The following is a 27,681-nucleotide window of genomic DNA, read 5'->3' as shown; positions in this document are numbered from 1 at the left end:
AAAAGTTGTTTTTCTTTGCAAAACGAAGCTGAGAACTTGTTTACTGAGTTTGTTATTAAAAGCTTTGTGTGAAAAATGCTATGCTAAAGAGCTCAAACTGCACTGAGTGTCCGCCATTTTGACAACCGAAAAAAGGAAAGAGAGACAGCCCATGTCACGTCAAGGGGCCTCCCTCCCATTTTTCCTTAAAGAGACACGTTGCTCACTCCCTCACTAACCATCCTTTGGTTCAAACAGTCTTATATTGTCATCCTGTGGTCAAAAAATGTACTACATGCAAAATAAATTAACCAACATTTCTTCTTAAATTTGACAATAATTACTAATTATTGACAAATTTCAAACAATATGATCATTTATGGCAATAATTTCTGAGTCAATTAATCGCCCAGCAAAATTTGCTATCATGACAGGCCTAATCCTAACTACTTTGTGTTTTTGTATAAAAGAAGCGAAAATGTATTAACTGCATTTTAAAGTTCTCATCTGTCACATATGTTGTTTTCCAGATGTTTGAATGATCAACAAAACTAACAACGGGACACTGATTGATGCTGAAGAAGGAATATCTTCAACGGTCGTCATGTTCTACTTTAAACCTCCGTCACACCTGAGCTGAGTGACCTCATTACTTTCGGAAACATGATCACACCCTGACCAACACCTGGACAGAATGTGACTGGATCTAGACGTCTTTGTCTCACCTAACATGATGGAATCTGGTCTGTCACCTTTCACAGACGTCCCCATCAACACCAACTACAGCAACAAGAGTTGGAGTAGCCTCTCGAGGCATAATCACACCCGGACCCTTCGTAACCCCTTCCAATACGCCCTTCTGGGGGTGTCGCTGGGGCTCCTTTCGCTTCTCACCATCATAATGAACCTGCTTGTCCTCTACGCCGTGAAGAAGGAAAAGAGTCTCCACACCGTAGGGAATCTGTACATCGTCAGTCTCTCTGTGGCTGATCTGATCGTGGGGGCCACAGTCATGCCGCTGAACTTGATGTATCTGTTGGAGGATGAGTGGAAGCTGGGACGGGCTGTGTGCCAGTTCTGGTTGATTATGGACTATGTGGCGAGCACAGCTTCCATCTTCAGCTTATTCATCCTGTGTTTGGATCGGTATCGCTCGGTCAGACAACCGCTCAAATACCTGAAATATCGAACACGAGGAAAAGCTAGTGTTATGATCTCCGGAGCCTGGCTCCTGTCACTGATGTGGATCATTCCTATTTTGGGGTGGAGGTCTTTCACCCATGTAGACCTTAAACCTGAAGAGGAGAACAAGTGTGACACAGACTTTCGTTTTGTCACGTGGTTCAAAGTCATCACCGCAGTTTTCAACTTCTACGTGCCCTCGATTTTGATGCTGTGGTTTTACACGCACATCTACTTGGCTGTAAGGCAGCACCTACGAGACAGAGAGAGAATAATTCACCCAGCAGATTCATTTGGGGAAAATGAAAATGGAGGAAATGCTCAAAGTCCGAAGAACAGCCACTCCAAATCACCTAATAGGGAAAATGACTCCTCGATGAAAACATCAAAAAAGGAACGACTGCTGGACCAGAATACTCTTGACCAGACATACTCCCTTGAAGATGCTGATAAAAGCAAAGCTGCTCCATTTAGAGCTCACAGGAAAATAGGTGTAAAGTGCCAGCAGACGTCACTGCTTACCATGACAACAAAACGGCTAAGAATGGCACGCAAAGCAAAAACATGCTCTCTGTCTCCTGAAGAGCGGCAGGCAGACGCTGAGCCTCCCCTGAGCCAACCGTCAGCGCCACAGGATACGGCATGCTCAGGTGGAAACAGCGAGGGCAAACTTCAAGCTTCTTTAAATGAATGTCACGTCACTGTGACAAACTCTGTGAGCAGAGTGTGTGGTGGCAGCCAGGTGTCAGACGTTCAGAGATACACATCTGTTCTCTACAACAGCTATGACCCAAGTCAAGCTCTGCCGTGGCCCGAGGAAGGCGCTGAAGATGCTGAAATAGACCCAGATAACGCAGTGACTCTGAAACAAGCATGGCACCGATTTATTGACCAATCACGGCACAGGCTTCAGAGTCTGCGCATTCATAAGGAGCACAAAGCAGCCAAGCAGTTAGGTTTTATAATTGCTGCTTTCTTACTGTGTTGGATACCTTACTTCATTGTGTTTATGGTGATGGCGTTCTGCCCAGAGTGCGTACATCACGATCTTCACATGTTCACCATTTGGCTCGGTTACATCAACTCCACTCTGAACCCCTTTATATATCCGCTCTGCAACGGCAACTTCAAACGTGTCTTCAGGAATATTCTTAAGGTTAATTGGTGATGGATTTTTGACAAACGGAACAAAACTTCGAACAAACAACATGTCTAAATGTTACGGCAACTCACAGATAAGCTTAGATTTTTTTTTCTCGAAGTGTAGATACATTTCAAATGTGTATTTTAAATGAAAATATAATTTCTAGTGCAATATGGTCCAAGTTTTATTTTTTAAATGCAGAGTTTGATGAAACGAGTAAAAATGATGTCTGAACCTATTATTTAATTTGTCTGTTATTTTAACATGTTTGAGCCAAAGGCATTTAAGCTTAAATAGTGTGAATGTTTTAAAGCAGGGTTTTGTGAAAATGAGCAATTAATATCTTACCTGCTGTAGATATCTCTTTGAATTAAATGATGTTCAGTTCTTACAGGACTGATGCTAATGCCCTTTTTGATTACAACCAAGACAAAAGCAGATTACTGACATCATAAAACACCTCAGATCTCTATAATATATTGGAAGTTCATGCTATTTTTTTTTTTGTTTAAACTTCTATATTGGCACCTGTTGTCCACTACATGGCTATTCTGGCAGAAATGTGAAATTCCTCCTGAAATTACCCCACTCTCCTATTAGGAGCTACAAGTAGCTGCTGCTGCTCTTTGCACTCACATATAACATTATAATTCTATTTACATATACAGTAGTCCTTCACTACTTTTGCAGACTCGCTCTTTCGCGGTTTTTCAAAGTAAGATTGGACATGACACACAATTGGCTGATTGATGGACAAGCCACACACGATTGGCATGGATTTTTTTTAATTTTCAAATACATTTTTTAAAATTATTTAGCACCTGCTGCACGAGTGTGCAGCCCACATGTGCAGGGAGAAGCTCCCTCCTGCAGCGTGTTGATCTCCGCTCTGCAGAGGAGAAGTGGGCATGGCCAAGAGAGCTGGCAGAGAGCGAAGATCATGACATGCTGTTATCTTTTAGAGCGTGTGGTGGCGCAGAGGTTAGAGAAGGTGAGCCTGTGATCGGAAGATCGCCGGTTCAAGCCCCGGTACCGACAACATCAAAAATGTGGGTGGGGTAGGTGAAGCACCCACACCAGCCTGCACCCTCACTTGTCCTACTCTGGGCCCTTGAGCAAGGCCCTCACCCCCCTCCTGCTCTCCCTAGATAGCAGCTCTCTTCTCCACACAGAGGGCTGTGGTAGCGTCAGGAAGGCATCTGGCATAAAATCAAATGCCAAATCTTTATCCAAGTTAGTTTGCTGCGGTGACCCCTGGACGGGAGCAGCCGAAAGAAGAAGATAAAATGTATACATTGGTCCTGTTCCTGCTGATTTTGCTGTTGGAGACTTTGTTTCTCCAAACTAAGGTTTAAAGAGCTACCTACACCAGGTAAGATATTAATTAATTGTTCTTTTCAACAAAATCCCACTTCACATGTCACTGATGCTCACTGTCAATAAAATCCTTTATATAAAATGGGAAAAACTTTGAATAATGTGTGCTTTATTATTTGTTGATATTTTTGGTAAGAAATTATGGCTTCTTTAAACTGGTCATTGAACATTTAACACATGATGTTGACAGCAAACTATAGATTGCTGAAAGAGTTTAAGGGAAATCATTTTTATTAATTTTTTTGCACTACAAGTAAAAAATGTGAAATGTGTTTTGACAATGTTGAAACAAAGTTGGAAAAAATATATATAGCAAGTGCTTAAGAGATTTTCCGTGATTTGCCTTATTAACACACTGTTTGAGAAGTTAATTGCTTTTTAACAGTATCAAGACACTGGAATGTGCTTAGTGTGCACGTTTAAATCACAGTTTGACCTAATCGTGTCCTGCGGTGTGCTTCTCATCACATGTGCACATCTTTGATTATGCGGGAAAAGTCATTACATTTAAACTATTTTATATTTGACACTTTTATTCATGCACATTTTTAAATCAACAAAACATGATTATGATTTTATTTTCACACGGTAAAACGGTGTGTTTTACAATCCTCGTGTCAATTTAAAGAAAACAGTTATGATTTTGTTAACCTGAAGCTAATTTTATTTATTTATTTACAATTTACTTTGTTTACATTTGACATGTAGCATCTGCTCTTGGATTTTTAGCTTGAATGTAGCAAATTAAATTTTGCAATGCTGTGAAAAAACATCATAAATATGAGATGTTTTTAAAAAAATAATAATTTTATAGACATACTGCATCCTACAAACTTTGCCTTGTGGCAAAAAAAGATGAAGCTAAGCAAAATGAAATATAAAATGTTTCTAGTAAAAATAGCAAAGCATGTTTTCAAATGTGCACCAATTCCCACCCCCCCCATTTAAGAAGTAAAATGCTGTTGTCCTGTTATTGTTTGTGCAGACCATCTTTTCTCTGCACACAAATGTAATGGTTTGCCTTAATTACAGAAAATGCTTGCTAATTACAATAATTATATTTTCAATACTCAGTTAAATCCAACATATTTGAAGGGCTGAAACTGAGTCATACGTATTGATCCCGTTTGAAATCAATCTTTTTTTTTTTAAATAAGAAGAAATACCAATAGTTTCAACCATTCTTTAAATGCTCTTGCTTTACTAAAATTTGTCGTTAAAAAAAACCCATCAAATATATATTTTACTGTAAGTATTTCACCTGAAATTAAGTCCTCGAATGTTCTTGTATTAATGTTTTAGATACTTTTCTTTGGACTTTTACTCAGAGTATTATTTCTGGAAACAGGAAAAAAGGACTGTAATGATTAACGAGCAGTCTTTTATTAATACCGCTTATCATTGACCCATTACGGACGTGTGAAAGGATCATCACAACCTGATATAGAAACTCTGACAAACCCAGTCTGACACAACGTTCATGGATGTTCAGAACATTTTTTGTGTGACTTTGTTGCTTTTAAGACTTGTTCTGTATCTATTTATGTTCATATCTGGTGGGTTTGTGTAGTCGTGTGGTGCGATGGTTCCTCAGCACGCTTCAGTAATCCTCCAAGGCTCCCTAGAACTACAAGAACACACGTTTTCCTGATCTTTAGAGAAGCGAGTGCATACTATTTATAATTTATTAAACTCGGTTACCAGTTTACAAGACAAAAATGTTTCATGCTAATGCTGAGGTACTCTTATAGAATACTTAGCTGTTGTTTAAACTAATTTTCAAATAGTTTATTAAAACATTTAATTGCAAAAAACAGACAGCATCTTAGTTAGCCTTAAAATTCAATGCAGTTTATTTACTTAGCAACAATTCACACACAAAAAAGTTACTGTACAAAAGGAAATAAACGTCCAAATTATAAATACAACACAGATTTAAATCCTATTACAGTCAATTTAGTTCCTATATAACAGATTATCATTAATTCAGTACATGATTATTAGTAAAAATTATCTAACGAAGCCAACAGTTTGCAAATTAAACAAATTTGAAGATCTGTCAATGGGAAGCTTTCATCTAAATCAGCCATGTTGCAAAAAGTCTAGTCTTAAGCATGTAGGTTTTTAAAACTTTTATATGATTAATACACAGGATTCCTTTCATTTTTACTCTAAGGTGAGCTTAATGGCCCGAACAATAAGGTTACTATTAATAAACAGCAATGTCTAATTTTGATAAGACTCTGCTGATAGTTGCATTTCAGCTATAAAATTCTCTAACAAAACTGCACGACTGACAAAGTAGATATGTAAATAAATAAATAAATAACCCAGAAACATATTGACCTGCTGTGAGGCTGTAGAGTTTTAGGGGTTTTGTTCCCCACGTTGCCTGATATGTGGGAAATCTAATCTGGGAATCCTTCTTTAAACTGTTAATCCGGCTCTTTGTCTTAAACCTCCATTCAGACTGTGAAGTTGATCCCCTCGTACTGTTTGATCTGAACATAAGAAAAAGAAATAGTTCTGAGATTGGAAAAGGATGTGGAAAAAGCTGTGGAGCCCAAACGTGCAACACAATAAACATGCACATACTGTGTGTGAAACTTCTAAAGGAGAGACTCTCACACTTTAATAAAACTACAGCACGTAGATATTGAGCTCTCAAAAATTTAAAAGCAAAACAAAACAAAAACAAAATCAATATCATGCTGCTAAATGCTGACATTTAAACGCCACAGACACAAAGCACAAGGCGACAGACTGTGTGATATTGTTATAATTGAATTGTTTTGTGGCTGTTTGTGGAAATGCTAAACCATGATGCTCTTTGACCCTTTACACCTCGTCAAAGAAATAAAAAAACTACTTTTTTTAAACTAAGTTTTGTGGAATATGACATTATTAGTTTGGTTTTGTAATGTTTACTTGTAATGACACTTATCATTCACATTTTCATGGGGTTTTATGAAATGGACTGACTGAAAAAAGGAGAGGTATAAAAGACTAGTTTCATGCTTTCACTCCATAGTGAATTTGCCCAACTGGCGGTCATCATCACTATAATAATTTATTTTTAGTAAGCATACATGACAAAAATGTATTATATTTTCATCATTTGTACATTCCTATTGATTTAATAAAAAGGCTCAATAAAATCAGTATTTCATAGTTCAAAGTTTTGATACAAAAATGTGAAAAATGTCAAATGTTTGACATTGCTTTAGTGTTTCAGCTCTCCCTGATAAAATCGGCAACATGGTGGACTCAGTAAAACTTCATAATAAATTAAATACATTCGGCTTAGTTCAGGACTGAGGCTGCACTGATCACATTTACAGGGATCTTGCTGATTAAAAAAAAAATATATATAATGTATGTGCAGAACTTCTTACAAAAGAAATTCCATCGTTATCGTTCAAACAAGTAATTCCTTAGTGGGAAGACCAATTGTCCTTGAGCAAGATCCTTAACCCCCACTATCTGCTCCCCCAGGCACCCTAAAAGCAGAGCTGTGGTAACTCAGTGGTCAGGAAGAGCATCCAGCATGGAAAAAAACAAAACAAAAACAATTGCCAAGTCTTGCCAGTTGCAGCACTTCCCTGCTGCGACCCCTGAGAAAGATATATATATAATTTCAATGATCACTTTGAAGTTTATATCCAGAATATGGTACAAAACTAGGGTTTTCTTTAATTTATATATGATAGCTAGAGTTCGTAGGTAATATATATATATTGTCCAGATGACCTGACTGAGAATTATTGGGTTAGGAGTACTTCACTGATCTTGGGGCCCAACAAAATGGCTCTTTCTTCACTTGTTTAAACTTGGATTTATTCATTCATTCAACCTTTATTTATATTTCTACAGGCTAATCTCATTGAGCCACAAGGATTCATTTAAAAGAGGGACCTGTTCCAGACAGATGGATCTTGAAATGTCCAAGATTAATAACATTTAAAGACCTCAGCTGGACTGTGAAGGTGTAAGTCTGGAGAGCTGATGCAAAGAAGCCAATATACTGCAGTATTCGTACCTGTATATTTTGAGCAACTAAATAACTTTTTTTACGTATAGCATTATTGAGACGGTGCCTTCGCTAAGTAGGTTACAGTGTTTATAGATTTCTGACTTTCCGGGTATGATACAGGAAGAGGAAAAAAAATACTTGTTCGCCCTGTCCTGTATTTCCAGAGTAGTAGAGGAGAGGACCTGTTTCACCACTATTGCATTACGTGAGATTTCACCTGCTAAAAACCGATGTTGTTGAGGTAATCTGGTTTACACCAGCAGGATATCTTTGTTGGATTCGTCTGTCCGTTCAAAATGAAAAGAAACGGAACGTATAGGTTTTTGTCAGTTTTCTCCTGCTTCGTCGTTTGCGCATTTTTGCTTCTGTTTTGGCTCTTCGTGTTTTACTCGATGGTTCATGCACCGTAAAGTTTACGAGAAGCCACGGCAGCTAACCTAAGCTAAACATTTACCCACAATGCACTGCTCTATTGACAAGCGCCGCGATCACATGACCAACTAAACCAGGAAGTCACTGCTCGGGGTAAGCGCACAAAGCCTTTAACTGTTTCACAAATAAAATGTGGGTGTTTTGTGGGGAAATGTTACCAGAAATATTCTGTCTGTAGAGTCGCTGTGTGTCTTTTTGGGGGTTTGTCTTTTCTGAGACATTTTGTTTTTTGAGATTTTAAACGTTTTAATGGTTAAAATTAGTGCTGCTTTCATTGTCATTACAGCATGGACAAACTTGTTCCTGAAAAAGTAAATAAATAAAAAAAAGATTGAAACAAGCATTCACTTGTTGTTAAAACATCTTACAAAGACAATGTTTGTGCTGCAAGAAACTTAGTCATTTTTTGCCATTTAGTGACAGTTTTACTGGTCAAATATCAACCAAACTAATTTGGGTGAGCAGCAAAATTTATTATACAACAATTTCCTTTGGAGCTTATTGTTGTTTAAAAAAATCAAGTTCATTAGGTTTTCTTGTCAAGAATTTTCCTGTTTGTAAGACTTGTTGGTTAGTATTTTACCTTGTTTTATGTGACACCTTGATTTGATTATTTTTACACTATTTTTTTATTTTATTTGTTTTTTATTGTTGTATATTGTTGCCTGTACTGTATATGTTGTCTGTCTAAAACAGGTCTTTCTTGAAAATGAATCCTCGTGATTCAATGAGACTATCTGTGTAAATAAAGGTAGAATGTTACAGATTTCCAAATAAACCTTGACTTTATTTACAAATTATTGAATTAAACAGGCAATAGCAGAATAAATGTCACATTAATTTCTGCTTTAATTCTCAGGCAAGTGAATTTAGTTCAAGGTAAAGGTTCTTTATTGTCATTCGCATCGCATGTGGTGGAACGAAATTGTGTACTACACAGGGTCCCAGTTACATCCAACAAAAGTGTAAATTTTAAAAGAAAAACAGTAATAAGATCTAAGATATGAACTAAGAAAAACACTAACCTAAGAATACACTAAATAGTGCAATAACAATACGCCGGACAACAGCAGCACGAACAAGAGTCTGTGTGAGCAGATGAGTACGAATGAATACAGCAGCATAGTTGTAACATTATGATCACCAGAACACCAGTAAGCTCAGAATCATGTCTGGGAAGGCTATTGTAAAACTCACTAGGCTTAACTTGTGAACTGTTGAGACTCAATAAGGAGAAAACAATATTAGAATAGGGAAATAAGAGTTATGTAATGTTCATGCTGCCTTGTTATCGCTGCTTGAAAGATGGACTTGTGCTGTACTGGTAAATGTATGAACAGAATAAACTTAGTTGATAACACTGTTTACAAAGTGTTTTTTCCTTTACAAGTTTGAATTGAAAAGCGAGCAAGAAATGCAATTTATACATTGGTCCTGAAAAAAGGGAGACGTGTTGAATGTGTTAGTGTTACAGTCCTGTGAGCTGTCACAGACGGGTTCATGTTACAGGAAAGGTTTCTGGGAAGTGAAGTAACAAGTGTGTTGTTTAAGAGCATAGTTTGATCCATGCTTGCTTTTTTGTGTTCTTTTGTGTGAGAAGACACTAGATAAATTAATTTGGTTTGTGGGGTGGATCTTTACAAATTTGTCTTGTTTCCTAAAGTTTAAATTTAACTGATATATGAGGAGTTTATTTTAAACAGTTTATAATAAGTATTTTTGTGACACACATGGCTGTACATCTGAGAGAAAACGGTGACTGTAGGGGAGCACTGTTGCATTGTTCTTCAAAAATATATTTTTTGTATGTAGTACCATATAAGTTACATTAAATGCTTTTAGTGCAGGTTCTAAGTGCATCAACTTGGTCTCATACACTGATGAGTAAACAAGCTGCTGTCTGGTCAATCCACCTTTAGGTGTGAATAACAGTATTTCACACTAGTGAAATAGTATTGTATAATTTAATAAACAGTATTGTATAAATTAGTATAAGACGCACAAAACACATATATCTCAAGGCACTGTCTGCAGTGGAAAGTCCACCAAAGCATCCATGCTGAAAAACTAAATCATGCATGTAGTGGAATAACTATGTATATATGTTTTGTTTGAATATAAATTGAGTTTAGGCAGCACGGTGGCGCAGTTGGTAGAGCTGCTGCCTCTCAGCGAGCAGGTCACCCTGGTTCAAATCCCGGTCCGAGCCTTTCTGGGTGGAGTTTGCATGTTCTTTCCATGCATAGGCTTTTTGCAGGTACTCCGGTTTCCTCCCACAGACCAAAAACATGCATGTTAGTCTGATTGGTAACTCGGTAAGTTGCCCTTAGGTGTGAGTGAGAGAGTGAATGGTTGTCTCATTTGTCTCTGTGTCCCTGTGATGGACTGGAGACCTGTCCAGAGTGTAACCTGCTTGTCGCACAGTGACTGCTGGACATGGGCACCAGTGACCCCCCACGACACAAAAAGGAAGAAGCTGGTAAAGATAATGGATGGATGGATGGATGGATGGATAAATTGAGTTTGTTATTGTGGCAAACATTTAGAATGTGAAATTATACAAAGAACGTGTAAAAGCACAGCAAAGTAAAATATTTTAGGATTTTGAATAATTACTTCTTTTGTGAAACTCATCACAAATAAATACTTAAAGTCAAAATTACCCAAATAAATTATCAATACATTTTCTTGTTCAAAATACAACAATTCTGAACCCTAAACATTTTAAATCAGGTTTTTTTTACTCTGTGAAAATGTCTGGGAGAGAATCATAATTATCCAAATGTTTCTGACTTTATCAACTGTATTAATTGTCATTTCAACATTTGCACAATGCCCTTCTTGGCAATCATCAGGAATTTGAAGTACACTATATCATTAATTTAAAAACTGACAGACTGATAGTGATCACTGTTATCAAGTGTGTTTTATCAAAGAAAACCATCAGAGGTCATAAACTCAGGAGCTAAAAGAAATTATGACATGATTTGCTCAGGATCATACTCAAATGTATGGTTTGTGTCCACACACATAAAACAGTGCCTTTGCAGAAAAATAATTTCCATACTGTTCATGATGGACATGCTTTAATTAAAGCTCTACCAACCATATTAAACGCAAGTTTGACTGAGTGAATGAAAAGCACACTTGTAAAGAGCTCTGCCTTCTAAGGTCTACACTATACAGGTAATTCCTTTGTAAGTTTGTTTGTGTAAAGCCTGTTAGTTACAAATTATAGTTGTGAATGTTTCTTCACTGTTCTGTGTTATAACAGAATATTAAGCGTTATTCCAACATACTGCTGCTTCATTTCAGTTTGTAGAGTTTAATTCGTGAAGTTGTGATGGCGTCTGACATCAGTGAAGCGTCATCATCCGCCGCAGATCTCAAGCTGCAGTTTGCCCCCTTCAGCAGCGCTCTGGAGGCAGGATTCTGGCACCAGCTCACTCAGAAGAAGCTCAATGAGTACAGACTGGATGAGAGCCCCAAGTGTATCAAAGGATACTATTACAACGGTGAGTAGTGTGCCCAGATGGTGTCATTATACTTAACAAGTGCTAAGTGCAGTTTCTGCACTTGAGTTGATAAATATAGACTTTGCTTACTGAAACGATTCAAATGATGTGGCTACATTTCTATTTGACAGGTGATCCAGTTGGTTTGCCAACTCGTCTGACGTTGGAGTTCAGTGCGTTTGATGTGTAAGTATGATGACATTTACACAACAATCCTTCTAAGGTGTAGTGCTTATGATTGATAAGTTAAATGCACAATATAATATAAATCCATTAGTATGTAGAACATAAATTAGAGCCCAGCTGATACGGACATTTTAGCTATCGCCGATACTGATATTGGGGGGGAAGACTCATGCCGATAAAACATATACTGGCTGAAAATTTTTAAGCTTTGTCCACCCCCAAGGATCTAAGTAAACAGCTACTTTTAAACCTGTTTTAACACTTGAAGTCTTGAAACAGTCTTCCTAACGTGCCTTCACATTTTCTATCCTCTTTTCACCATAAAAGTATCAAGTGTGTTACAAAAATACAAATTAAACTAAGAAACGCCCGTTCTTGTTCGTTGTCTACCAGTCAGTCACGTACGGTGAAGGCCTAATTAGTATTTCCCGCAGCAACCATTTTTTTTCTTTGCAGAGAAGTAAAGATTTCAGACAAACGATACATTTCATTGAGGATGACAAAGATAACGTTACTAACACTGATATATTTTACTTCTACGTTAGATTTATGGTTCTGACTAAAGTTTTACAAGACAATAGCCTATGCTAGGTTATCTAAATGTTAGCTTGCTAACTTGAGAGGCACGCACAGTAGCTTATGACAAGCAAGTTGGAGGATTGAAGATAATTTATTGTTAATTTAAAAAAAATTTACGGCTCAGTTACAATAAACTTACCATGCTCTGTTCAGCAAAATATGCTACACCGTATTTAGTTGTTCCCTGCTTTGGCTGTGCTGCGAGTCGTGTGCAGCATTGCCATGACTTGAAAGTAGTGTGCATGGACCTTCTGCTGGATGTGCAATTGTGCCTTGCGCAAGTAAGGACACGGCTCATTCCCAGCATTTTAGGGTTGAAAATAATAAGTGTCTATATCGGCGCATATTGAGACAATTATCACAGATACCGATATGTCCCCAAACGCCTATAATGACCTAAAATATCGGCCCTACTGATATATCGGTCGGGCTCTATAACATACTGTAAATTCCAATTTTACTGCTCTTTGACCAGTATAGCTCCAAACATTCAGTAATATTAATGGCAAAAGATGGCACATGGAAACATTTCTGGTGGAAACACTGATGGTTTTTAATAAGCACAAACAAACAAAAACAAACTTAATACGACCAGTTCTTTACATTGTACATTAAATGTTTTTTGTTTTTTTAGAACTCTGGCATAAGATCATTTTGAATCCTGAAATAAATTACTTTTGTTCATTTGACTAGTATAACAATTAAATATTTGAATATTGATGAATGATGATGTTGATGAAAAAATTAATATTTTTTGTTTAAAAATTATTGTAACTGATAAACCATCCATCCATTATCTTTTACCCGCTTCTTCCATTATGGGTCACATGGGTCGCCGGTGCCCATGTCCAGCAATTACTGGGCGAATGGCAGGGTACACCCTGGACGAGTCTCCAGTTCATCACAGGGACACATGGAGACAAACAACCGTTCACTCTCTCACTCACACCTAGAGACAATTTAGAGTTACCAATCAGCCTAACATGCATGTTTTTGGTCTGTGGAAGGAACCGCTGCAGCGAGCTAACGGGGAAATCACGGGGGGGCGGAGTGTGCATTTACGTGAGTAAAAGTTGGTCCACGAACTGTACTGTTGTAAATAGCTCGTGCTCGAAGGCTTTGGAGCAAATAACAGTGAAATGTCGGCCACATTATCTACCCCGAGAGTTCACAGTGACTTTTATCACAGTTGTTTACATTCCTCCGGACGCTAATGCTAATGAATCACTACAGGAGCTTCATGATATCATCAGCTCGCTGCAGAACAAACACCCCGAGGCTCTTTACGTTGTAGCCGGAGACTTTAACCACGTGAATCTAAAGGACTGTCTCCCAAGCTTTAATCAACATGTGACGATTCCGACACGTGGAGACCGCACGCTGGACCGTGTTTACACGAACGTAAAAAATGCATACAAAGCCGAACCCCGCCCCCACCTAGGACTGTCAGACCACATCTCAATCTTCCTGGCTCCTGCTTACATGCCCCCGCTGAGACGCTCCAGACCGGTTCAAAAGAAAGTTAAATGTTGGATCCAGGACAGTGGCCCCATACTGAGAGATTGTTTTGATCGAACAGACTGGCAGGTTTTCAGAGAAGCTGCTGAAAATGGAGGTTCGCTTGATCTTGACCAATACACATCCTCAGTACTGGGTTACATTAGTACATGTACTGACACAGTCTCCACTATCAGAAATGTTAAAAGCTACCCAAACAGAAAACCTTGGCTGAATGCAGAGGTGCGTTCCCTGCTGGAAGCCAGGAACACTGCCTTCAGGTCTGGAAACTCAGAGGAGCTGAGTAGGACAAGAAAAGAGCTGGTTGCTGGTATTAAGAGGGCCAAGGCCACATATGCAAAGAGGATCGAGGGTCAATTCATCTCACAAGACCCTCGGAGCATGTGGAGGGGCATTAAGTGCATAACAGATTATAAAGGAAGGAGTGAGCAATGCCCCAAAGACCCATCTCTGCCTGATGCCCTCAACAAGTTCTATGCACGCTTTGAAGACCCGAACAGACCACCCAGCACCAGACTCACCTCGCCACCGGATGAAGAGCATCTCAGCGTGACCTCAGCAGAAGTAAGGACTACCTTCAGGAGGATTAATCCGCACAAGGCAACTGGCCCAGACAACATCCCCGGAAAAGTGTTGAAGGAATGTGCTGATCAGCTCTGTGAGGTGCTGGCAGACATCTTTAACACCTCACTTACGCTGGAGACAGTTCCCACCTGCCTGAAGACTGCCACCATCATCCCAGTCCCAAAAAGCTCTACAGTGACTGGTCTGAATGACTATCGGCCAGTGGCCCTCACCCCGATAGTCGCTAAATGCTTCGAAAAACTGGTCATGACTCACATCAAAACAACCATCAACATCAACGAGGACCCTCATCAGTATGCATACCGTGAGAACCGATCAACAGAGGATGCAATCTCCTCTGTGGTCCACACTGCACTCAACCACCTGGAGCAGAAAAACTCTTACGTCCGTATGCTCTTTGTGGACTTCACATCCGCCTTCAACACCATGATCCCCCAAACCCTGATGGACAAACTATCCACACTAGGACTAAGCCCCTCCATCTGCAACTGGGTACTAGACTTTTTAACAAACAGACCACAGTTAGTGAGGATCCACAACCTCTCCTCCTCCACCATAACCCTCAGCACTGGATCTCCTCAGGGATGTGTGTTGAGCCCCCTTCTGTTTACTCTGCTCACATATGATTGTGCAGCTACCCATCCAGGCTGTCACATTGTAAAGTTTGCAGATGATACAGCGGTGGTGGGATGCATCACAAACAATGATGAGTCCAGCTACAGGCAAGAGGTGGAACACCTGGAGAGCTGGTGCAGAGAGAATAACCTTCACATCAATGTGAAGAAGACAAAGGAGATGATTGTGGACTTCAGAAGGAACAAACACACCTACACCCCCCTGAACATAAGAGGATCTGCGGTGGAAGTGGTCTCCAGCTACAAGTACTTGGGTGTACACATGAATGACAACCTCAGCTGGAGCAACAACACCACCAGCCTGATCAAGAAAGCTCATCAGAGACTCTACTTCCTCAGACGGCTGAGGCGAGCTGGTCTGGGAAGCTCAGTCCTCACCTCCTTCTACAGGTGTGCAGTGGAGAGCATCCTGTGCTCCAGCATCAATGTGTGGCATGGAGGCTGCACAGCTGCAGAAAGAAAAGCTTTGCAGAGAGTGGTGAAGGCTGCACAGAAATCTGTTGGAATCAGTCTCCCCACCATCACAGACATCTACACCTCTAGATGCAGGAAGAGGGCCACCTGCATCATGAAGGACCCCACCCACCCAGCACACTCACTTTTTGCCCCACTCCCCTCAGGAAGGAGGTTAAGGAGCATTAAGTGTAGAACCACTAGACTGAGGAACAGCTTCTACCCTGAGGCTGTTAGACTCATGAATCTCTAACTAGAATAATCACTGTGAAAAACCATATCATGTTGCTGCTGATCTGTTTCATGTTGCTGCTGATCTGTTTCAATGTTGATGTGTTCATGCGTGCACATCTGCTCACAGACTCATGTTCATGTTTGTGCTGATGTTCAATGTTTTATGTTATGAGTGCTTAGTGTATATTTAGTTGATGTTTTTCTTAGTTCATATCTTAGATGTCATTACTGTTTTTCTTATACATTTTATTGTTGGATGTAACTGGGACCCTGCGTACATAATTTCGCTCCACCACATGTACCACATGAGGTGCGAATGACAATAAAGAAACTCTGACTCTGACTCTCTGACTCTGAAACCGGAGTACCCGGAGAAAACCCACGCATGCACGGAGAGAACATGCAAACTCCACCCAGAAAGGCCCCTGGACCGGGGTTTGAACCAGGAACCTGCTCGCTGAGAGGCAGCAGCTCTACCAGTTGCGCCACCGAGCTGCCTAACTGATAAACCAATAAATAAAATTTAAAAGTTAGGATAGATACTCGGTCAATAAGCACACATTTACTTGAAGTTGAAGAATTTCTTTTTGCACTACTACTACGATTGTTAACATAGAAAAATTAACAAATACCGATAAATATGTTTTGATATATACACAGAAATGTACTATCCTTAATGTTCAGTGCTGAGATATACAAAAAACTGAATTTTGCAGTAATTAAAAAAAACATCTCAAAGGGTACAAGATTCTGTTCTGTGCACCTCGTTATTTGGCGGCTTTAGCTGAAAAGCCTGGTGTATTTGGTGGAGTACGATTTGAAGGTTTGAATCTGAAAAACTCTTGTGCATTAACACTGTTGGTCACAACACAGAACAGAGTTCAGACCAACATCAGGTGAAGAATATACAACATTCAAATTCTAACAGTTCTATTTATAGTCATGGCACCTTTGATTTGCACATTGATTTTAACTGAAGCATATTAGTAATAGAATGGTTGTTTGTCTCTATTTGTCCCTGTGATGAACTTGGAACCCATCCAGGGTGTACCCCGCCCCTCGCACAGTGATTGCTGGACATGGGCACCGGCGACCCCCGTGACCCAAAATGGAAGAAGCGGGTAAAGATAATGAATGGATATATATAGATAAATTTTCTGGGTATCAAGTAGTAAAACAATATTCCCCTTAAAATAACAGTTTGCATTGTGCAGAAACAACTTGGTCTCAATAAAACCTTGACTCTACATGAAAGTGAAACAAACACATTTCCAGTGCTCACAAATCACCAGCAGAAAATCAGTACAAAGGACAACTTGTTGCATACCTTCTGCTAATTTTCATTATAAGACGGCTGATCATACACCTTTATCTTCTTACTAACTGCAGCTGAAACCCCTTTGTGCTCAATGCCACACATTTTAGGAGGATTTGTGTAACTTGGAGAAACATTGACTCTTTAGTTACTGCAGCAACCACATACGTTTCATGAAATAAAATCACTTGAGACCCTCCGCTGCATTTAAAAGCACTCTTTTTTTATTTAAAAATGACTCAACAACTAATTATCTTCTTCATATAGATACAAAATTGAAAAAAACAGAAACAGGACATGCTTTTCCAAATCAGCAGCTCATGAAATAGAAAAATAATGAGGGTGATCCTTCAGTTTATGTTGAGGCAAACATAAAAACAGTGATGTTGTTTCCATTAGCAACACATACTTGCAGCCTTCAATAGATCTATTTAAGTTTTGTGGGGCTTCAAGATAAACCTTTTGGAAAAGAACTAACAAAAACAAAACAAAAAAAAATCAAATCAATTTTAACTTGTCTCAAATAAAAGTAACCCTGTCAAAGTAATTAACATAACATGAAAACGTGAATAATCAGAATTGCTGCCAACCTCCACTAAATCTGGTCTGTCACTTTAAGGAAGAAATCTCTTCACACTCATTTGCACACAACAGCAAATCGAGTGGTAACGTGAAGATGGAGATGGAGAGCCTGCAGGTGTTGGAGGAAACCAGTGTTTAAATCTCGCACTGGGAGGCTGGAACAAATCAGCTTCCTGAAACAATCACACACACACAGAAACACACCGTCACTTCTTCAGACCATAAGTCCTACTCACTCGAACGCCGTCACAGCGCAGCGGGGTGAAGTGAGTGAAGGCGTATATTAACCATAGGAAGAGCTTAGTGCTAGAAATAGTCCTAATAAAAAGCTTTAATGAATATTAATACCTTTAAATTAAAGCCGTGAGTACACTCTGATTGAAAATATAAACTCTGTGTTAGTTAAATTTGTTTTTCTAATGCCTCGCATGCTTTGAATATTTTAAAACTTGTAGCGCTGACCAGATATTTCTGAGTACAGCTGCGTTTCCTTTGGCTCAACTGTACTCTCAAAGCAGTTTTATGCAAACATTTATTTTTTTCCTGTTAGTGATGGTCCAACCCCCACTCGCTGCTGTCCAGCTGTTGGAACGTTGTATAACACCAACACACTGGATGCCTTCAAGAACACTGATAAGAAGGCTCTGCTGGAGAAGGAGGCCACAGAGGTAAAGGACATCTACCTACAAACACAAATGCATATTCAATGCATATTCAAATAGACTCAAAAGTAAAAAAAAATCAAGTACAAACAATTTAAAAGCATCATAAAATGGTCAACACATTGTGCAATCATATTATTGCGTAGCTGTACTTCATCATCGGCTTTTATCTTCAGATATGGGATGCTGTGCAGTCTGGAGCTGCATTGAAGAACCCTTCTATACTTTGCAGATTTATTCTACTGACCTTTTCAGTATGTATAAATAATGTCATATAAGTGTTCTATTCATATATATATGGCTTTACAAGTGATATTTTTTTCTTTGACATTTTTTACTCATTATTAAACCCATCTAAAAACTCTGCAGGACCTGAAGAAGTACCATTTCTACTACTGGTTCTGCTTCCCTGCACTTTGCTTCCCAGAGGGGATAAAGGTTGTCCAACAGCCCGTGGTCTTGGACCAGGTTTTCTCAGCAAGACAGGTTAGCTTTTAAAATCTTAATATTTAGGAAAATGCCGTTTGTATCTCGTATTCTATGCTTCAAAGTTATTTTGTAGCAAATCATTTCTTTCTCATGAATTGTGATTTCACAAGATGCTGAGGTGTTTTGTAATTATTAAAACACTGAGAAAGTATTTGCAAAGTTCTGAAAGTCGTGTTTAAACGTTTTGGGAAGAAAAAAAAATCTTGCTTTATGTTGTTAATGCACTGTTATCTACTTTAATACCCCATCACAGATCTGTGGTCTGTTGAGAGACAATGGCTGTAGAAAAAATAACATCAGAACGCGGTGTGATCTCCAGCAACCCCAGATTTGCATATTGCAGATTTTTTCATGTGGTCAATGATTATACGGCAGTAAAATATCATATTTATTTCACATACATGTCTTAATAATGCAGTGACCCATCATCAATAACAAACACAATCTAACGCTACACTAAACAAACAGTTCGACTGCAAACAGTGTATCTGTTGATCTGTTGGTGTGCTCATAGACTTACTGTACCTCTGCCTTTATTTTTATTGTTGATTCTTTTTGCAGGGGTGTTGCTGGCGCAATGCTCAATTGTTATGATGTCCTCTGGAATTAATAATAGCTGTTACAGCGACTTATAGTTGGGGTTTTATGGTTAAAAGACAATATAACAAGACATATAGATAGCACGGATCTGGCAGCAGCATTAAGACAACAGAGACTCACACAACTTCCCTCACAATAAGTGCCTTTAGTATATATTGCACACTCAAACACTACATCTGAAGCTTATAAAATAGCTTACCTTACTGCACTGCGGGCCTCTTTTTTATACCCACCTGTGAATGACCAACATTCACCAACAATGATAGTTATGTTAACCTACCATCACATAAGCAACTCTTAAGCTGTTGAATGCTGTACCTTGTATCAACTTAATAAATATGCAACACACATAACGGGAGCACATTGCGACCATTACATGTACGTCACATGCATCACAGGAGTTGACCTTTCTTAACATATGCTACATTTCTTTACGTATGGATGCACATATAGGGCAAGAAGTGAAAGTGTCACAGAGGCTGTACATTGACACATACAGTAAGTTTGTAGGTTGTTTTTAATGACCACCTCTACCAAACGCAGACCACTGGAGATGGACACTTATCTCCCCACAACCCTGCATGCAACAGAGTGTTTACATTTCAATGGAAGGTGTTTAATTGTGTTTATTGAAATTGTAATTGTATTTGCTTAAACTACTATTTTTAGTTTTATTATCTTATTATGGATACTTCCATCCAGATGATGTGTACATTAAGCATGTTTTGTGTATTAGTATTACCATTTAGGAAGAGCTTCGTCTGACTGTTTATTACCAGTTATAAAGTGCATGTGTGGGGTATAGAGCCTTCTGTGCTTCATAAAGTAATTTTTCATTCAAGTTTATTTGAACAAGGACAGCACAATAAACAATGTTACATGATAAAAACGAAGCAACCATTGTTTTGTCCGAAGGTTTTATAGCCACAGGCTAATTTGCAAATCCAGTCCTTGGTTGGACTTTTATATAACAACAGCTAAAAATCACTTCTGTTTCAGATCGCAGCCCTGCGGGAAGCGTATGATGGCCTGTGTGTCAGCAGAGGGACCTCTGCTCTTCCTTACTTCCTCACAAAATACACTGACGACACCGTCCACATGGCTCCACTTGAAGAATGGGAGACATTTTTCTCTGATACTAAAAATGTAAGTTACATGGAGACATTTTTTTTTTATTTCTTACAAATTCCATAATTAACTATGTTTTTGTTGTGATTTTTTTTGTGTTTGTCTTTGTATCAATAAAATTGACAGTTTAATTAAAAAAAAGTGGAATATGTTTTAAATTGTTTGTATTTTTTTTACTGACTGTTTATTAGTTTTATTTTTTTAAAGCATTTGATTAGATTTAATAATTATTAAACTTTAACCAAAACAACAATGTTCAGTCAGGTCATCTGGACGGCTTCTTTTTTTTTTTGTGCTGAGACGTTTCGCCTTCCATCCAGAAGGCTTCATCAGTCTGAGGAAACGTCAAACATAACTGATTCTCTCCCAGCAGCTTACTCCAAAGTTGGAAAAAAAACCCAGTTATGTTGGTGCTAAGATGGCCTCTGGGGCAAGCCCTCTCTTCCGGTGCCCGCCCTCTCCCTCGTCGACAGTTATGTCAAACTGGTTCAAAACACCAAAGTCCATGCTCAATAATCCAGGTATAAAATCCAAAAATGTTCAGTCAGGTCATCTGGATGGTTTCTTTTTTTTTTTTTTGGTGTGTGTGTGCTGAGACGCTTCGCCCTCTATCCAGAAGGCTTCATCAGTCTGAGGAAACACCAAACACAACTGATTCTCCCCCAACAGCTTACTCCAAAGTGGACAAAAAACAGTTAAATGATTGAGCATGGACTTTTGTGTTTTAAACCAGTTTGACATGACTGTTGAAGAGGGAGAGGGCGGGCACCGGAGGGGAGGACGTGCCCCAGAGGCCATCTTAGCACCAACATACTGTAACTGTTTTTTCCACTTTACAGTAAGCTGTTGGGAGAGAATCAGTTGTTTGTTGTTTCCTCAGACTGATGAAGCCTTCTGGATGGAAGGCGAAACGTCTCAGCACAAAAAAAAAAAAAGAAAGAAACCGTCCAGATAACCTGACTGAACATTGTTGGATTTTATATCTGGATTATTGAGCATGGACTTTGGTGTCTTAACCAAAACACTTCAAATGCATTTTTTACTTTGGTTTTATTAATTATCTGTTCAACCACACATGCATGAGACACTTCTGGCAGAATAAACACACCCTTTCTGTTTGTTTTTATCCAGGTTACTGTGGGTGTCTACGATCCATGTACTCTGTCTCAACATCCTGGCTGGCCTCTGAGAAATCTTTTGGTCCTCTTGGCTACGCAGTGGTAAATAAACCCTCTGAGGTTTTTGAGTCCATGCAGGCACAGGATCAGGAAGTCCTTCACTTGTGCTGTAATTTCTTGTTGTGACGCACTGAATTTCACAAGCACACTGGGTTTGATGAATTAATTTGCCTGATTTTCATCTCCATCTTAGTTTAATCATGCGCAGGAAGACGAGAATTATCTGCTTGACAAATTTCCAGACAGTGACACGTTGCTTTGTGTCGTCACAAAAACCAGACTCTGGCTGAACAAGAGCCGTTTGGCTGCTTGTTACTCAGAGATTTCACTTCAATAAAACATCACTTCTCATTTTTCAAGCTGACTGACTCGAACTGTTGCTGAAATGGTGATGGTTCCTATGCACTTTTTTTTTTTAGATAAATAACTTTTACTAAAATATTTACAGAGAAAATATTTCAGCACACCAGTGGGTAGTTGGTGCAAACTTGGTTATATCCCAAGCATGAGCCGTGGGTGGAGCATGTTCAAATATTTACACAAAGGTCCAGAACAGCCTGATGACAGGCAATAAAGGAGTCAGCTGTCTAATTATAATTTTGTGTTCCTTTGATCAGAAACAGGATCTTTTTTACAACAGGATTGCTGCGTTGTAGAACTTTTTGTTAGAATTTCCTGTTGCAAAGGGTTAAAGTTGAGCAGAAAAGACCTAAATAAGAAATTTGCCTGTTTTTGACAAAAGAAAAGGGAATAAAATTGCATCCAGAAGTTTGAAATATAAAAATAAAAGGCTTCAATCGACCCCTTATTTTTTAATTTGATCATCTATCGCAGTAAATAAATTGTATGTAAATTAAACTTAAATTCTTTGAAATCATTCATTTCATTCATCACCTAGCATGCCAAAGTTTTAAATAAAAACTCTCATGTGAAAGTGTATGTTGGGGACGACTCAGCTTTTAACTGACCACGTTAGAACTAGTATTTGTAAATTCAATTGTTGCCATCTTTGTGTTTGCTAAAGGTAATTAGCTGTAGCAGCCCTCTTGAATCAGGTTGGCTTTAAAAGTTAAACAATTAAAGAAATACATCTAATTGTTACTTACTGAGAGTTGCCTTAAAAATCTATCCACTGGTTCATGAGATATTTTGCCAACGAACAGAGAAACAAACGCACAAAGACAAACACATGATCGATCACTCTTTATGCCAGTCAGCGATAATAAAACAGTAAAACTGCTGCTTTTCAGGAAGCTCAACACCACTAGTGTGTATTTATGATCTGCAAGTGAATGGTTGATTGAGATTCATGTGGAAAGTGTAGATAAAAATCAAAGATGCCCTGTCAGTGCAAATTACTTTGATTAGGTCAACCACATTAGGCTGTATTCCATCTAAACACCACCTTTAAGGTGTTAACAAAATAAAAAAGTAACGCGTAATTAAAGATTCCCTCTAGATAACGCACATTCATTCAGTTTCATGTTCAATAATGAAGACGGACTTGTATAGATTTGTTCTGCACCAACATCTACATTTGATCTTATAGCTGCTTGTGCCCAAATATCACTGCTCAGCTTTACATACACACTTTCAAAATGCATATTTATATAAAAAAGTAAATGATATATGTAAGTTTACAAGAATCTAACCCTGTGTTCATGTACATTTTAGTAATAGAAGACTTAAGATAAATAAATGCTAGCACATAGATAAAATTATATATATATAATGTAAAAAAATGAAATAATAATAATAATTAAAGATATATATATATATATATATATATATATATAATGTATATAAATAAAAAAATATATATTTATATATATATTTTATATAACAAAAAATTATGACAACAATGGACAACAGCGACAACAACAAACAGTCACAAAAAGTCATACAGATATATATATATAGATAGATATAGATATAGATATATATAGATATATATAGATATAGATATAGATATATATATATATAGATAGATATATATGTGTGTGTGTGTGTGTGTGTGTGTTTGGAGAGAGACAGAGATAGATAGATATAATGTACTTTTTGTTTGACTACACTATTCCCAGAAAATAAAATCTACAAAATTATTATTGCTCGTATTTTAGGTTATCCATGTGAAAAAGAACATTAGTTCAACATCTAAGCTTTTGTACACATTAGCATTCTTTTAATCTGAGCTTTTTGTTTTATTGGCACCTGATGTAGTGTTTAAAGAAACACTTGTATTGTTTAAAGCTGAACTTCTCATCCAGGCTCAGTGAGCAGCAGTCAGGTCATAGTTGTGGCTCATCAGAAGATAGTTTTATGGATTGCTGTGAGAAGCCGATGTTCTGTGATATGAACCTCATCAGTCTTGAGCGTGACTAAAATTTTCCTCAAACAGTTCATCCTGAATGGACTGGATGAATGAAAGTGGAATTTAAAAGTAGCCGTGACGTCTCACTTAGTCGGCTGCTTGTAGTTTCTGTTGTGTGAGTGTGTGTGATCTGAGTTTTGTTTTTTACATCCATATTTGGAGAAATATGACACGTTCACTGTGTTTATTCAGTTACTGGGAGATAGTGAACTTTGTTTTTCTTCACTTTTATTAAGTGACATTTTAATTAAATCACTTTTTTTGTGTGTTTTAAATGGTTTTGATTTTTAATGTGTGTGTTTGTGTGTGTTAGGGGCTCTAAGCTGGACGTGGTGGAGGTGCTGTGCTTCAGGGACAGAACTCTGCAGGGAAGCCGCTCCATCCAGCACAGCCTCATCTTTCGAGTCAAGCTGCCTCAACTTCCCAGCAACTCAGGTGATCTTTGCTTCTTTGTGCCTTACACATGTATGATAATTGTTTTGATTTATCTGTCTTATCACGTCCATCCGTATGTTTTTGTTCTCCTAAATGCACGTCTTTAAACTTGTGTGAATTTATCTGTACCGTCACTGACATGAACAGAATTTTAGCTGCCTTTCTGTTGAGAATATGAGCTTCCATTAATTTCGCAAAGCTTCTCTGTTTTTCTTTTGTCAATTGTAGAAAAGAAAACAATTTAAATGCTAATAGGAGCATAAGATAGAAGGCCGCTCTGTGTCTGCAAAGCCTTTTATTTAGGTTAGGTTGAGAAGATTTTTATTGTCTTCCCTGTCAGAAAATCATGGCTTTTAATTAAGTCACGGTGAATGTATTCATGCAATAAAACGAAATCAGCTTTCCTGCTTATGTAGATATATTTATTATTTTGAAGAGGATCAACCAGTCTTCTTTGGCCTGACTTTTCATATTTTCACTGGTTAAACTCTGAAGAGATTTTAAAGTATTTACATTGTTATTGCACGAGTTTTTGATAAAAACCTAAATAAATGTTTTGTTTGTTAATTATCCCATTTATTTGTTTTGTTTTACAGCGTAAAGCTATATTCATTCACAGAAACCTGATATATGTATCCAATTAAAATTTTGACAGTAAGAAAATTAAAGGGGTGACTTTTCTTAACTTATGAAGTTCAATCACTTCTAATGCATAAGATAAAAATATTTCTCATATTTGGAATTTAAAAGTTATAGCATCTGCGTTACTTGTATATGTCTGTTTTTGTTTAAATAAATGTTTTGTTTTGCTTTTCCTCCCATTTTTATTGTATAAATAAAATTGATAAGATGTAGACTTTGAAGCAACACATTTTAACTGATGTCTTGAAAACTGGTGACATGTCACGTTTTTAGTTGCAAAGTGTACTTATTTTTAATCAACTATATTTTTTAATGTTTTTTTATTATTGTTTTATTTTAGTGTGTCCTAAAAGTGTAGGTTGGGAGAAAAACACAAAGGGAGCCTTGGGTCCCAGGATGGTCAACCTGAGTGAATGCATGGACCCGAAAAGGTAAAATATAAAGTAAAAGTTAAAAAAAGTGACTTCACCTGGTAAAGATCTACTCTTGCAAACGTTCACACTAACTGTTTGGTCATCTCTGTTGTTTGCAGGCTTGCAGAGTCATCCGTTGACCTGAACCTTAAGCTGATGAGATGGAGGCTGGTTCCTTCGTTGGACCTGGACAAAGTTGTCAACACTAAGTGTCTTCTTCTGGGTGCTGGGACCCTTGGCTGTAACGTGGCCAGGACTCTCATGGTAAGGCTGGGTACCGGTAAATGCAGATGCGATTCAATTCCCTTAAACTACAGAAGATCTTTTGGCGTCTTTAATATTTTAAACCAAATCTTTATCTGGTATTTATGTTGATGATTCACATTCTTCATGCTGTAGGTTCTAACACATTACATTAATAGGACGCTCACAAAAAATCCATCCACCCACAGAGAACCTAATGAACCGATGAACCTAACATGCATGTTTTTGAACTGTGGGAGGAAACCAGAGTACACTGAGAAAATGGGGAAAAGCACAGGGAGAACATGCAGAATCCACACAGAATGGCCCAGCCTGCGACTTTCTCACCGTTAACCAGCTGTGCTGCTGTTCAGCATTGCTGCTCTGTATTCACTATAAAAATGTTTTTGAAACACTGAACACTAATTTTCTGCTTTGCATGGAAATCTTCTTTTGTGTTATTTGGGCTCTTTACTTAGAATAAGTACCGTAGTAACTAAATACAGACACGTTTGGACAAAAGGTGCAAAATCCTAAGATAATATGACCAACCAGCCTTTACACAGGACTTGTATAAGATAGTGTTTCTTTATTTTAATTTGAGTGTGTGATGTTTTATATTAATCCTTTGTAGACTTAAGTCTTTGTACAGATCTTTGACTTAACTTGTACAATGTGCAACCTAGTTTATTTCAGAATTTCTGCTTTTAATTTGCTCATTGATTGTAGAATAGAAGATTACAACTATATTTAAATTATCATCTAAATTAAAATTGTTTTTTTTCCCCCTCACAAATTTACTGCTCCCTTTTTCTGATTAAACCTGTTTTTGTTGTCACAGGTGAAATGTAATTTAATGTGTGACTTGATTTTTCTTCACATTGTGTCTTTTTTTTTTGAAGATTATGTAGATTTGTGCTGGGAAACAAAAAAAAATCAAGTGGAGCTGCACCGCTTCATTGTTGCAGCGTACATTTTCTGAAGCTTCTAGCAACGTGCTGCATTGCTCTGTGCTGATGTTGGAAAATGGAGTTCAAGTGCCTCCAAATATTGTGTTTAAAGGAGACTGACATTTGGCTATTGTTCTCCAGGGATGGGGAGTGAGACGCATCACGTTTGTTGACAATGCAAAGATCTCGTACTCCAATCCAGTCCGGCAGCCACTTTATGAGTTTGAGGACTGCCTCGGAGGAGGAAAATCAAAAGCTATGGCAGCCGTTGACCGTCTCACCAAAATCTTCCCTGGTGTGGTAGGTTTAATAATAATGTTTTATATCTGGATAACTATACTAAAGATATTTTCCCAATGGAAGGTCATATATTATTTTTCTTGTAATCGTCTTATAAAAATATATAATTTATTCTTTTCAGTTTAGAAATAAAATGGTTTTATTTAGCATTTAACTGTTCTGCAGGAACTTTCGCAGTTACATAAAACTGACCTGATATGACAGTAATGTATTTCTCTTTGAATGGTCATATCTCAAACATGAGAGCCAAAATGGGAAGAAAATGAGAAATCGTGCTCTCTGCATGTTAATGCTGCGGGTTTCATTACTTTTCTAATTAATGAGCGGGCTCTCTGAGAAAGATATTTTGTTAGATTAGCAAATGAAAAAGCAGGCAATCACTCAAGGCAGGGCTCAGATATGGTATTATTGAGCTAGCTCATTATTAGTCCACTTGGAATTGCATGAATTGAATGAGTATTTACATTTTCAATAGTGTGTGTGTGTGTGTGTGTGTGTGTGTGTGTGTGTGTGTGTGTGTG

At 38.0% G+C, this 27,681-nt stretch overlaps 2 protein-coding genes across 2 annotated transcripts in view; both read left to right on the top strand.

The window, feature by feature from the left end:
* The first annotated feature begins 673 nt into the window (after positions 1–673).
* Positions 674–2,329, top strand: hrh1 (histamine receptor H1). The gene is given in 1 exon segment (XM_037679404.1): positions 674–2,329. A coding segment is annotated over 1 exon segment (1,656 nt).
* A 9,109-nt stretch (positions 2,330–11,438) lies between these two features.
* atg7 (ATG7 autophagy related 7 homolog (S. cerevisiae)) overlaps positions 11,439–27,681 on the top strand; it is a 93,755-nt gene continuing 77,512 nt past the window's right edge. The window contains exons 1-11 of the mRNA XM_037679403.1: positions 11,439–11,662; positions 11,794–11,848; positions 18,300–18,417; positions 18,588–18,665; positions 18,781–18,897; positions 20,500–20,646; positions 21,760–21,848; positions 24,491–24,612; positions 25,595–25,685; positions 25,787–25,931; positions 27,002–27,160. Coding sequence (XP_037535331.1) covers positions 11,491–11,662; positions 11,794–11,848; positions 18,300–18,417; positions 18,588–18,665; positions 18,781–18,897; positions 20,500–20,646; positions 21,760–21,848; positions 24,491–24,612; positions 25,595–25,685; positions 25,787–25,931; positions 27,002–27,160 — 1,293 coding nt within the window. The 5' untranslated portion in view covers positions 11,439–11,490. The remainder of the gene's footprint in view (positions 11,663–11,793; positions 11,849–18,299; positions 18,418–18,587; positions 18,666–18,780; positions 18,898–20,499; positions 20,647–21,759; positions 21,849–24,490; positions 24,613–25,594; positions 25,686–25,786; positions 25,932–27,001; positions 27,161–27,681) is intronic.

The sequence above is a fragment of the Nematolebias whitei genome, chromosome 7 (assembly GCF_014905685.2).
Source record: "Nematolebias whitei isolate Nwh7 chromosome 7, NemWhi1, whole genome shotgun sequence".
In the NCBI taxonomy this organism is placed as follows: Eukaryota; Metazoa; Chordata; class Actinopteri; order Cyprinodontiformes; family Rivulidae; genus Nematolebias; species Nematolebias whitei.
Note: the sequence above shows the minus strand (reverse complement) of the source record. Positions and strands in the feature narration are given on the sequence as shown.